This window comes from Cajanus cajan, chromosome 2 (genome assembly GCF_000230855.2).
Source record: "Cajanus cajan strain Asha chromosome 2, NIPB_CcT2T_4, whole genome shotgun sequence".
NCBI lineage: Eukaryota > Viridiplantae > Streptophyta > Magnoliopsida > Fabales > Fabaceae > Cajanus > Cajanus cajan.
Window position 1 is genome coordinate 1743507 of NC_138518.1, and position 14627 is coordinate 1758133.

General features: G+C 34.3%; 1 protein-coding gene across 1 annotated transcript; it reads left to right on the forward strand.

Annotated features, from left to right (window-relative positions):
- Positions 1–8527: 8527 nt before the first annotated feature.
- LOC109814643 (putative disease resistance RPP13-like protein 1) lies at positions 8528–13895 on the forward strand. The gene is made up of 3 exons (XM_020379118.3): positions 8528–12330; positions 12575–12637; positions 13429–13895. The coding sequence occupies exon 1, from the start codon at positions 8689–8691 to the stop codon at positions 12259–12261; it is 3573 nt and encodes a 1190-aa protein (XP_020234707.2). The 5' UTR covers positions 8528–8688; the 3' UTR covers positions 12262–12330; positions 12575–12637; positions 13429–13895.
- The last annotated feature ends 732 nt before the right edge of the window (positions 13896–14627 follow it).

Below are 14627 nucleotides of genomic sequence, written 5' to 3' on the forward strand. Positions count from 1 at the left end.
CTTTTTTAATCTAAATACGCGGCTCTATAAAATTTCTTAAGCTAATATACATGACATGTCTACTGATTTCTATTGTTGGGTCTTGATTTTAAATTAATGATTTAATTGGAAACAACACCATCTTTTTTACAGTATTCCTTTCCATATCTAAAGAGAGTAGAGCAGTGGAGCTTGCCTCGGATTCTTAGGATGGTAATCTTTTGATTGCTATGTGTGTGCTTCTACCTTATTTCTCCAATATTTATTTGATAATTTTATCTCACTTCTCTCTATGTTTTCCAAAAACTAATCACCGGATCTTCCCCCATTTTGCTTGATCGTTAAATTTGTTTAATTTCAACTTACAGTGATCAATTTATGAACTTAGCTGGGAGATGACTAGAAGTAGATGATGACGATATTGATGAAGAGGGCGTAGCATAAGCAGACCCGTAACAGAGTTATTTTCCCCCATTATTATGAAAGTTATCTATTTGTACTTTCCTTTTTTCTCCTCACATTTCTCTCTCTCTCTCTCTTTTCTTTCAAAAGATTCCCCCTTCTCACATTTGCTACCAAGACTATGAATCTTGATGGAGAAACTAATCTAAAACTAAGCATGCCTCGAAGGTGACAACTCATGATACTCATCTTCATAATGATAAATATCTCCAAAACTTTAGGATTGTGGTTACATGTGATGATCCTAATGAAAATCTTATTAAAGTTATGGGTTTATTTTTTTGGTCATTGTTTGATGGGAATATATTTATTAAGAGGAGGGAGCATCATATATAGTTTATTTATCGATTATTTTATACACATTTCTATAATTATAAAATACTTTGAACCTAAATTCTCGTAGTTTTACTTTTAGTCATTATCTAAAAGGTCATTAATCAATGAAATATATGTGCTTTGCGAACAAACCTTCCATTACCAAAGACACTGTTATTATTGTTAGGGTTAATATTTTGTATTTACTTGTTTGAGAAGGGATATATTTATCAAGAGGAGGGTAATTTTTTTTATTGTTTTTATCGGGTATTTGCACATATATTCCAAAATGGTAAGATATTATTCATTTTGAGTTTTCACTCTCAAAACTATTTTTGGTAATAACCTAATTTTTTTTAACTATTAGAGTACATATATACTTTATAAGTCCTGATTTCTCTTTTATTTTATTGATGTGACCTTTATATTCCAACAAATTTTGCTTTTATTGGTTCTGTCGTTTTTGGTGGAGACTAAAAAGGATATTAGTGCCAATAGGATTTGTGTTGCAATCAGCTGATGTAGATTAGCTAGGTAAAGCTTGTGTAATTATTGCACCAAAAATGGCCCTTGTATATGTTAATGGAAAAGTAATAGATATTACAATTTATTTTAGACATGATATTTATTATCCGATGGAAGTTCCATAAACAACATTTAAAACGACATATACTTTCCTCCTTGTTTGTGTAGATGGGTCATGGAATGAAAGTCAACTAAAAGACTCTATTCATTGTCTTTTGGTGAAGAACAAAATACTTGATCTTGATTAAACATTACAAATACTAATTGGCTAAACATACTAAGATGGCTTAAATACTTCATTATAGTCGATTAAGTGAATAAAGGAAGGATGCTAATACATCAAATAAGTTTGGATGCATATATTATATTTGATAAAGGAAAGCTATTTTTATTTTTAAATATTATCAAATTAGGTAATATGCTCATAAGTAAATTTGGTTTAAGAATTGTTATATTGAAAATCTTCATGACAAGTATTTAAAAATAAGACTCTTAATCATTGTCAGGAGTATAAGTATTGGAAAAATATCATCCAAGAGCTTACACAAGGCTTTTATTACTATAAGAAGTATTGGAAAATATCGTCCAAGAGCTACCCTAATTTTAATCATTGTAGGACATTAATTCATGGAATACAGAAATTATTGGTTGAACACATACAAATACACCAGATTGTCTACAATCAGGCCTTTCACTCATTCATGTATTCAACTAATTAAAACTGCTGAATGAAGATTGTAGGACTCAAATTTTATCTTAATGAATCAAATATGTATCCACAAATTTAAATTATCTGATCTTAATCTAACAGTCACGATCTAAGACAGCATAAATTGAGAATGGGGGAACCATAGCTCATGTTTCATTGATGGGATACAACTGTGAATGTCTGTATTATCAGAAAGACTCTACAGTTATTGGTTGAGTGGCCATTAAAGAAAAAGTAAAGTTATCCTACCTAATGTAGCTTACTACTCATTTCATCACTTTAGTAACCCTGGACTGCACAAATTCATTGGCACAAACTGTTTACTACTCATTCCATTGATATACTACCTTAGTTGTATTATAAGCAAAAAAAAAATAAAATTAACCCATATTTTTTTTGTTAAATATAAATAAATTTCAATTATTTTTGTCTTATTTAATGTTATTCTTCCAAAAAAATATCTCTACTTTAATCATAACTTTTCATTTGTATTATTTCTTGACTTTTATAAAATTGATAATTTAGGAAAAATATTATAGAATTATTCAAATTTAATGTAAATAACTGATTTTCTTAATATACATAAATCAATTATTTTTTACTTATGATAGAGAACAGCAGGAGTACTTCCTCTTCTACCATGACGGAATTAGTTGGTGGTGCTCTTCTTTGCTTTCCTTCGGGTTGCATTTGAGAGGCTGACTTCTCCTCAGGTTTTGGATTTCTTTGTAGAAGAAAACTTGATGAGGAGTTGTTGAGCAAGTTGAACATCAAGCTGCTGTCCATTCACTACTAGAATTTTTCTTATTACATGCTACTTTTCCTGTAAATTTTTTATAAGCATTGTCGTAATAAAAATAAGCATCAAGCAAACTTTGCTGAAAAGCTTAATCAGGAGCAACATCTATTCTATGCTAATCAAGAATCTCCTAGCATAGAAGAAAGTTGGTACTTGGATAGTGGATGCAGCAATCACATGGCCAAGGACCAAAGCATCTTCAAAGACATTGATAACTCCGTTAAAGTCAGAGTCTGACTGGGAAACGACACCATGGTGGAGTCTCAAGGCAAAGGCATTGTCATGGTGGAGACAAAGAAAGGTACGAGACTCATCAAGGACGTGTTACTAGTTCCCAATCTTAAAGAAAATCTTTTAAGCATTGGCCAAATGATGGAAAATGGGTATTCTCTTCACTTTGAAAGAAATATATGCAAAATTTATGATAGTAAAAGGTTAGATATTGGCCAAGTAAAAATGGAAAAGAGAAATAGAAGCTTTCCTTTATGCTTCAACCGTGGCACTAATATTGCCATGAAAGTAGAAGTTGATGACTCATGGCTCTGGCATCGGAGATTTGGCCATTTCAATATTCATGCCTTAAAGCTTCTACATCAGAAAGGTATGATGAGAGATCTACCTAGCCTAAAGGAAAATAATGAAGCGTGCGAAGGATGCCTTCTCGGAAAGCAACACCGATTGTTGTTCTTGACAAGCAAAGCATGGAGAGCCAAGGACTTGTTGGAGCTAATTCATACAGATGTTTGTGGACTGATGAGGACACCATCACACACCAACAACAGGTATTTCATCTTCTTCATTGATGACTTTTCTAGAATGACATGGGTCTATTTTCTGAAGACAAAGTCAGAAGTCTTTGGAATATTTAAGAAATTCAAGGCCCTTGTCGAAAAGAAAAGTGGAAAACAAATAAAAGTACTTAGAAGTGATCGTGGAAAGGAGTATACATCTCGCGAGTTTGACAAATTTTTCGAAGATGAAGACATAGAGCAACAACTTACAGTCGCATATATTCCACGAAAAAATGGTGTGTCAGAGAGAAAAAATCGCACAGTCATGGAGATGGCGAGATCGATGTTGAAGGAGAAAGGACTACCAAATACATTCTGGGCTGAAGCAGTCTACACAACAGTCTACCTACTCAATAGATGTCCTACTAAGGCAGTTCGGGACAAGACTCCAATAGAAGCTTAGAGCGGGAAGAAGCCATAAACTAAGCACCTAAGGGTCTTTGGATCTATCTGCTACATTCATGTGCCAGATGAAAAAAGGCATAAGTTAGAAGACAAGACCGTATGAGGCATATTCTTAGGATACAGTTCACAATCAAAAGGCTACCGAGTCTACAATCTTCAGACAAAGAAGCTAACAATCAGTAGAGATATTGAAGTAGATGAAAATGCTACTTGGAACTGGGAAGAAGAGCGAATTGAGAAGAAGACTATGTACATGCCCATCAATCAACCAACTACATCAAGTATGGAAGACAACAATCAAGACATTGTTATCTCTCCAGAATCTCCAAGAATAGTTCCACAACAAGAAGAATCATCACTTGAGTCTACTCCGAGACGAGTTAGATCACTAATAGATATATATGAAACTTGCAACTTGGCCATACTTGAACCAGGAAGCTTTGAAGAGCCAGCAAACCAAGAAGTATGGGTTAAGGCTATGGAAGAAGAAATTAAAATGATTGAGAAGAATAATACATGGGAGTTCATAGATTGCCCTCATGGAAAAGATATCATTGGAGTAAAATGGGTATATAAAACAAAGCTTAATCTTGATGGAACTATACAAAAGCACAAAGCAAGATTGGTCGCTAACAACAACTAGGAGTGGACTACAATGAGACATTTGCTCAAGTCGCACGCCTAGACACAATAAGAGCTTTAATAGCTCTTGCAGCACATAAAGGATAGAACATCTATCAACTGGATGTCAAGTCTGCATTCCTCAATGGCGTACTCAAAGAAGAGATCTATGTGGAGCAACCACACCAGGATTCGTGATTAAAGGCCATGAAGGCAAAGTGTTGAGATTGAAGAAAGTTTTATATGGCCTGAAGCAAGCTCCTCGAGCATGGTATAGCAAGATCGACTAGTACTTCACTGATCATGGATTCAGGTGGAGTAAGAGTGAGCCTACACTATACATCAAGACTCAAGGTCAGCATACTCTTTTACTCTCTCTATATGTAGATGATCTTATTTATATTGGAACCAATACAAATATGATGATGGAGTTTAAAGAAGACATGATGAAGACCTTTGAGATGACTGATCTTGGCTTTGAGTTACTTCCTCGGTATAGAGGTAAGTCAGAGAAATGATGGAATATTCATCTCACAAAAGAAATATACAGAAGTTTTACTGAAGAAATTTAATATGTACGGATGCAAACCTGTAAGTACACTGCTAGTGACGAATGAGAAACTACAAAAGGTGGATGGAGAACCAGAAGCTGATGCATCCAGATACAGGAGTCTAGTCGGAAGTCTTCTATATCTCACAGCCACAAGACCAGACATTATGTATGCCACAACTCTTTTATCAAGATTCATGCAAAAGCCAAGTCAAATTCACTATGGAACAGGAAAAAGAATATTGAGATACCTACAAGGGACAAGGGAGTTTGGTATATGGTATAAAACCATGACCAAATCAAGGATGATTGGCTATACCGACAGTGATTGGACAGGATCAATAGATGACATGAAGAGTACATCAGGATATGCCTTCTCACTAGGATCTGGTTTTTTCTCTTGGGCGTCAAAGAAGCAAGCAACAGTTGCACAATCAACAACAGAAGCAGAGTACATAGCAGCTGCTGAAACTACAAGTCAAGCGATATGGCTATGGAGAATACTTGAAGAAATGAGTGAACAACAAGATAGACCGACTGTTATATACTGTGACAACAGATCAACAATAACAATGACAAAGAATCCAATTCATCATCAAAGAACGAAACACATAGCCATCAAATATCACTTCATCAGAGAAGCAGAGACAACTAAGCAAATTCAACTTGAATATTGCTCAACAGAAGATCAAGTTGCACACATATTTACAAAGGCACTACCAAGAGCGAAGTTTGAGCAACTACGGACTATGCTTGGAGTTATCGAAATTTGCATCAAGGAGGAGTGTTAAATTATGATGCAAATTCTAGAAAAGAAAATTCTAGAAACATAAGATAAGATGTATAAGAGAAAAAGAAAATTCTAGAAACATAAGAAAAGTTGTATAAGTCTCTAGAAAAATCTAAAAGAGTGTAGAGACTTGTAGAGTCTAGAAAATTCTAGATAATTCCACCATCATCTAGAGATGGAGCATCATGCCTATAAATAGGCAAATTGGGACTTCATTGTAACAACAACAACAACAATTTCCACCACTACTACTACTCTCTAAGTACAAATAAGTTTCTATTATTCCACCAACTATTCCCTTGACAACTATCATATACTAACAAATTCTATCATTAATTCTTCAACTTTCAAATGCTCACAATGAATTCATCTGAAACATTTGTTTCCACGCCTCTAACATGTGATATGTAACACCCCAGCAACCCGCATGTGGATATTGTCCGCTTTGGCCGTAGCCCTCACGGTTTTGCTTCTGGCAATGGCACTCATGCCACCCCAAAACGCGTCCACGCAAGGAAGGTATCCACACCCATATATATGGCATGCTTCGTTCTCCTTCCTAACCGATGTGTCACACATCGGTTAGGAAGGAGAACGAAGCATGCCATATATATGGGTGTGGATACCTTCCTTGCGTGGACGCGTTTTGGGGTGGCATGAGTGCCATTGCCAGAAGCAAAACCGTGAGGGCTACGGCCAAAGCGGACAATATCCACATGCGGGTTGCTGGGGTGTTACATTTGGTATCAGAGCCTGGACCCGGGCCGGTGTGCCAGCGAGGGCGCTGGACTCCCATGAGGGGGGTGGATTGTGAAGTCCCACATCGGTTAGGAAGGAGAACGAAGCATGCCATATATATGGGTGTGGATACCTTCCTTGCGTGGACGCGTTTTGGGGTGGCATGAGTGCCATTGCCAGAAGCAAAACCGTGAGGGCTGCGGCCAAAGCAGACAATATCCACATGCGGGTTGCTGGGTGTTACATGATACATAATCTTTTAAACTCTAAGATTGTAGATTATAAGTCGAACGCTTAACCATACAAATCAACTTGTAAGGTAAGTGTTGCCCCAACTTATATACTCTTTAATTATTTTATTTTCAATCGATGTGAGACTTAAAGTTTTTTTTTTAAATATTAAACTTATAAATTTAAATATTTTTTTTGATTTTTCTTGCAAATTAAAACTGGTAGGAAAATTCGTAGAAAAAGTTATCTGCGAAATTTTTCTACTATTTAGTAAATTTTACTTGTGAATTTATTTTTGCAAGAAACAAAATAAAATTCTTACAATATTTTCTACAAATTTTTACCATGGAAAAAAATTTCTATGATCATTGAAATTGTAGCAAAATTTGCAAAAAATTCTTATAAATTATTTTTCATAAAAAATTTATAAGAAATATCTGTAAATTATTTTTTACAAAAAAATTCATAAATTTTTTTTGTAAAATTATTATTGTAAAAAAATTCACAAAATTTTTTTGTGAATATATATTTTATAAAAAAATTCGCAGAAAAATAATACCTCTTTTAATAGTGATTGATACTCTCGCTGATGATGTTGAACAAAAGCAGTTCATTATAGTCAATTAAGTGAATTAGTACAAAAGCAGTTTTTTCTTCTAGTTTCTTTTGCATTGTTTAGAAGTCTAGGGTAGTTAGGTTCCATTCAACTAACCTGCCTAAATTTGATCTACTAAAGACTAAAGACGTACTTAATCTTGCACGTACTAAACTTGGTTAAATATTTCATTATAGTCGATTAAGTGAATTAGTAAAAAGATGGATGTTAATACATCAAATAAATTTGCATGCATATTATTTGATTCAGAATAGCTATAGGAATCTTTCAATATATATATATCTATAGGAAATCCTATCAAGTCAGAATATCCAAGCAGTTGAATATTATAATGACCATAGATAAATTTGATCTCAGGGTTGTTATATTGAAAATTTGGAAATGAAAAATGTTACCAACACACTCTTTTCTTATTGTCTGAAATTTGTTAAAAATCACAAACAATACTAAAAAAATGTCATTTTTTTTTATAAATTTTCCTACAAAAAAATATTCGTAGAAATTTTTTACGAATTTTCTTGCAAAAAAATATTCATAGAAATTTTTTGCGAATTTATTTGCGAAAAATAATTTACAGATATTTCTTACAAATTTTGTTACAATTTTAATAATCATAGAAATTTTTTTTTCATGGTAAAATTTGCAAAAAAATATTATCCACGAAGGTATTACCTGTAAATAAAATTTTGGAAGAAAATTTGCAGGAATAACGTTTCCTGCAAATTTTTATGAAAAATTTGCAGGAAAAGTCGCATGTAATAAGAGAAATTCTAGTAGTAAAAAATGAGTTCTAGTCTATATTTAATTATTTTCTCTTAATTTTGTAGTTTTCAAGAAATTTAACTCATTAAAAAAAAGTTTTAATAACACTCCTCTTTTGAGAAAAATACCAATTCAGATGACAGAAGTGATTTATTTATTCCCCTTTTTTTTTTTTTTTTATGTTTCCAAATATAAAAGAAAAATCATGCTTAATTTGACTCTAACTCAATTAGGGGATGCCGTGAAGAAATTTCTTACATTGTTATTGGTTGACTGACAATCAAAGAAAAAGATATTATCCATCCTTTAAAAAAGCCATCCTTCTTCATTAGCTCAAGATGCATGCACTTCAAATTACTCATTTCCATTAATCCACTAGCTTTCCTATTCCTAACATGGCAGAAATATTGGTAGGCAGTGCTTTTCTTTCTGCTTTTCTTGAGGTTGTATTTAACAGGCTGGCTTCTCGTCAAGTTTTAGACTTCTTTCATGGAAGGAAACTTGATGAGAAGCTTCTGAACAAGTTGAAGGTGAAGTTGCGATCCATCAATGCTGTGGTTGATGATGCAGAACTTAAGCAGATTGAAAATCAACTTGTCAGAGACTGGCTTTTTGATGTCAAAGATGCTGTGCATGATGCAGAGGATCTCTTGGACGAAATAGACTATGAACTCTCCAAATACCAAGTGGAAGATGAATCTGAATCTCAAACCTTTACTCACAAGGTATCAAATTTATTCAATGTTACTTTCAGTTCACTTAACAGAAAAATTGACTCAGGGATGAAACAAGTCCTTGAGAAACTAGAAGATCTTGTGAACCAAAAGGATGATCTTGGTTTGAAAGAGGTTACATATTCTGGTGTTGGATCAGGTAATAAAGTTCCACTGAAATTGGAGTCAACATCTTTGGTTGTTGAAAGTTTTTTTTATGGTAGAGATGACGAGAAAGAAATGATCTTTGATTGGCTGACATCTGAAATTGACAGTCATAACCAGCTATCAATATTTTCTATTGTGGGCATGGGTGGAGTGGGTAAGACCACGCTGGCACAACATGTATACAATGACCCACGGATGGAAGAGACTAAATTTGATATCAAAGCTTGGGTCTGTGTTTCAGATGATTTTGATGTTTTGACAGTGACAAGAACAATTCTTGAAGCATTCACTGGATTAAAATATGACAATGGAAAACTAGAAATGGTTCATAGAAGATTGAAAATAGAACTGACAGGGAAGAAATTTCTTCTCGTTTTGGATGATGTATGGAACGAGAGACGAGAGAATTGGGAAGTTTTACAAACTCCTCTTAATTTTGGGGCTCCAGGGAGTAGAATTCTTGTTACAACACGCAGTGAGAAAGTTGCTTCTGCCATGCGGTCTCATAAAGTTTATCACCTAAAGCAATTACAAGAAGAACATAGCTGGCAAGTTTTTGCCAAACATGCATTCCTAGATGGTTATCCTCAGTTGAATGATGAGATGAAGGAGATTGGTGCACTAATAGTTAAAAAGTGCAAAGGATTGCCACTGGCCTTGAAATCAATTGGAAGTCTTTTACATAAGAAATCTATTTCAGAATGGGAAAGTGTATCACTAAGCAAGATATGGGACTTACGCAAAGAAGATAGTGAAATTATCCCTGCCCTATTTTTGAGCTATCACCACCTTCCGTCTCATCTCAAAAGGTGCTTTGCTTATTGTGCATTATTTCCCAAAGATTACAAATTTGACAAGGAGGGTTTAATTCAATTGTGGATGGCTGAAAATTTTCTACAATGTCTTCAAGAGAGCAAGAGTCCAGAAGAAGTCGGTGAACAATACTTTGATGATCTATTATCAAGATCTTTCTTTCAACGGTCAAGCAAATCAGAAATTTTTGTCATGCATGACCTTCTAAATGATTTGGCAAAATATGCATGTGGGGACATCTGTTTTAGGTTGGGAATTGATAAAGCAGAAAGTATACCAAAAACAACCCGTCATTTTTCATTTGGATTCAATGACCTTCGATCTTTCGATTGGTTTGAAAGTTCATATTATGCTGCTAAAAGGTTGCATACATTTATTCTAATGCAGGAGGTAGGGTTTTTTTTCTTTGATTGGGGGTGCATGATTTCAATACATGACTTGTTCTCCAGGTTTAAATCTTTACGCATCTTATCTTTGTCCCACTGTTTTAACCTTAGAGATGTTCCGGACTCTCTAGGCAAACTTAAACATCTTCGTTCATTAGACCTTTCAAGTACTGACATAAAAAAACTACCCAATTCAACTTGTTTGCTCTATAACTTGCAAATTTTGAAGTTGAACAATTGTCTCAGTTTGGAGGAGCTTCCCACAAAGTTGCATAACCTTACTAATTTGCGTCGCCTTGAATTTGTAAATACACAAGTGCAGAAGACGCCGAAGCATTTGGGAAGACTGAAGAATCTTCAAGTATTGAGTTCGTTTTGTGTTGGCAAAAGTAGTGACCTCAGTATTAAGCAGCTAGGAGGACTCAATCTTCATGGAGGTCTGTCAATTGAGGAGTTGCAAAATATTGTGGATCCCTCGGATGCATTAGCAGTGAATTTTAAAAATAAAACTCACCTTGTGGAGCTAAAGTTAGAATGGAATTCAAACCGGATCCCTGATGATCCAAAGAAAGAAAAGGAAATAGTTCAGAATCTACAACCTTCAAAACACTTGAAGGATTTGTCGATCTATAGCTATGGCGGTACACAATTTCCAAGTTGGTTATCAAATGTGAATTTAGTGTCCTTACGGTTGGTGCATTGTAAATATTGCCTTATGTTGCCTCCCTTTGGAGTTTTGCCATTTCTCAAGAAGTTGACGATTATAGGGCTTGATGGGATAGTAAGTATTGGTGCTGAATTTTATGGGAGTAGCTCTTCTTCATTTACATCCTTAGAAACATTGCAGTTCTTGGATATGAAGGAATGGGAAGAATGGGAATGTCAAGCTGCTGCTTTTCCACGTCTTCAGTTTCTTGTTGTAGTGGATTGTCCCAAGCTGAAAGGTCTTCCAGTTCAACTTCTTCACGTAAAAAATGTAGAAATTCGTGAATGTGGAAGGCTCAAAATTAGAGAACAAAACATGGAAGTATTGTCCCCAGAAAGGATTCAGCACACAGTATCTAATACATATCTTGAAGTGTTGCGCATTTATGATTGCCCAAATATGAATATTCCCATGAGATGTTGCTACGATTTCCTAGTAACATTGGTGATCTCAGCTTCCCACTCTCTAACGACCTTTCCACTAGAAGTGTTTCCAAAACTCCATTCACTTGAACTTTGGCACTGTTGTAATTTTCAAATAATTTCACAGGAACACACTTGTAATAATCTCAAGAATCTGAAAATTAATGACTGCCCCAAATTTGAATCATTTCCTAGTGAAGGATTATCTGCACCCTTGCTAGCGAAACTTAGTATTTGGAAATCTAAGAATCTGAAATTTTTGCCTAAACGCATGCATACCCTTCTTCCATCTCTTACTGAGCTTGAGATAGATGATTGTCCAGAAGTGAAGATGTTCTCAGATGGAGGTTTGCCATCAAATCTGAAAAGAATGGATCTCTCAAATTGCTCCAAACTTATTGCCTCACTGAAAGGTTCTTTGGGAGCCAACACCTCTCTAGAAATCTTGTCTATTCAGAAGGTTGATGTGGAGTCTTTTCCCGATGAAGGTTTTCTGCCACTCCCTCTTACTTCTCTACAAATACATGAGTGTCCAGATCTTAAAAAACTGAACTACAAGGGTCTCAGCCACCTCTCCTCTCTCAAGGAATTGAATATTTATTTCTGCCCCAACCTCCAATGCTTACCAAAGGAAGGTCTTCCCAACTCCATTTCAACCCTTCAAATTCTGTATTGTCCATTGCTCAAACAGCGTTGCCAGAAACCAGAAGGTGAAGATTGGGAAAAGATTGCTCTCATTAAAAACAGGAATATTTTCTAGTAAGATGCACCACAACCACAAGTTTGAAATTACACATGCAACAATTCTCATATTTTGCCTCTTCATCAGGTGCCAATTCTCCCCTAATATCTTAGCAGATTTTCAAATACAATATTGTTTATTGCAAATATTTCACTCCCTAGTTAACATTTACCAAACAACATCAACACAAATTACACCTAAATTAATATTTGTTAAAGCCACTTTCTTCATGCATCAAATTGATTTTTAGTCTGTTTTAAATGCTATAATTTCTATTATCAATATCCACTATTGAAATTGAATTCCAACCAAATGTGTTTCTTGTATTTAGGACACTAGGACAAATGTGAAGGCAGGGAAGCGGAAAAGTTTTGGAACGTGGCATCCATATTACGTAGAGTATTATAGGGAGTTTTGGGGTAAATTTGTTTTGTTGCTCACTCTTCCTTCTTTCTTCTTAGTTCGCATTTCTAACATTATGTTTTAGAAGTTTTTGAGAAGAAAAAAAATGAACTAAATCTTCATAAGTAGACAACTGAAACTGGAAGAAAAGTGACCCGAAAAAACCCATTATTAACACCACTAGTTATGTTCTTGATTAGTTAATGAAGTTTATTCTGTTTAGATGACTGTGTTGGGGATAAATATGTATACGCAAGACCCAATCAACCATGTTATTAATTTTAGTTTTAATAAAGTATTGTTCATTATTTTATTAAAATCAAAGTGTACTTTCAGTGAGGTTTCTCAATTCACTGAAAACATGCAACATTGCCACCACTGATTTCAGATGCTTTTTAATGTTTTTAAAGGATTTATTTCTCCTGATTCCATATGCCTGAATTATATCTTCGTTGGTTGTGGAATGCTTCATAAAACATTATCAAGTATCTACTTAACTTTGATATAAAATTCACCTAAGTATTCTGTATACGTTTAATCAGAATAAAGCTGATCCTATGTAGCTACAGAAGCAGAATGTCATAAAAGCAAATATGATTAAATTATCATTTGACTGAAATTTGTTTGATTTCTCACATGTTTCAATCTAAACATGCAGCTCTATAAAATTCTTATGCTAATGTTTCCATTATGTGTCTTCTGGTTTCTTTTGTACCTCTTGATTTTAAATTAATGATTAGTTGAAAGCCGTGACCCTGTGCTAATTTTACTATCTGTTTACAGTATCCCTTTCTATATCTAGAGGGACTAGGGGACATTCTATTCAGCGGGCCCTGGATTCTCGGCTGAATGCTGTATGGAGTCCTTAGTTCTTCAGTGATCTTCTTCTTGACCATCAATTCTGTCTTGCTTTTGTGGAAGTAAGTGCTCCATGTGGTCTATATTGGCTGGTTACTCTTTTAGATGTAGTCTATGCGCTTCTACCCTATTTCTCATATAGGTCATTCAAAGTTGGTCTCTACCAAAGTACCTTGCTATTATACACAGAAAACAAGTAGAAGGGCTTAAAATTGGCCTATCTGATGATGAGTTTCAAGTCCAAGGCAAACTACTACATCTGAGAGAGAGATTGAAGCAACCGGAGTTGTGAAATATAAAATTTTTCTAGGCATACATTCTTAGAACTTTAAATTGTATTTGGTTTCTCGCTGAGTTGGGAAGTGACATTGAAGTAGTGAGCATTGCATGGAGCTTTTGTTTTGTTTTGTTATTGATTTTACTTTTCCTTCTTCGGTTTCCATTTGTTTATAAGATTGCAAAGGCAGGACTTGTGTAGCAGTCACCTGATGTAGATAGGCTATGTAAAGATTGTGTAATTGTTGTAACAAAAATGGCCCTTGTATTTGCTAATGGAAAAAGCATTAGATATCTTACAATATATTTTCTGTATGATATTTATTATCTGATGGAAGCTTCATAAACAACATTTAAAACATAATGCACGTTTCACTCTCTGTGTACTAGGGTCATGATATAGTAATGTCAAAATTGTAACTGACTAAACATACTTAACTGTCTTAATTACCTCATTATTATCAATTAAGTGGATAAAAGAGGGATATATTTTTTTTTATCACAGTGAGTAAGGGAAGGATATTTTTTTTGATTCATCAATTACAATAATAACACCATGTTCGAACATACATTCTGGATATGCTATTCCAACCTTTACCACTAGTGATCCTAATGGTTATAGGGAAGGATATACATCGAACAAAATTTCATGCATATATTATATTTGATTAAGAAAAACATTTTTTGTTTTAAATATTATCAAATCAGAAATCGGTGATACTCGGATATTTTATTAGTTTAGTAGAAAAATTGCATAGGCTTAATTAAAAACTTCGAGATATTTTCAAATGTTAACTTGCAATCAAATGATGCTATATTTATTATTTGGAGTTGCATATAAATCTATA

What these genes read in the sequence shown, in the direction of transcription:
- LOC109814643 (XM_020379118.3), top strand. Translation starts at nt 8,689, where the DNA reads ATGGCAGAAATATTGGTAGGCAGTGCTTTTCTTTCTGCTTTTCTTGAG.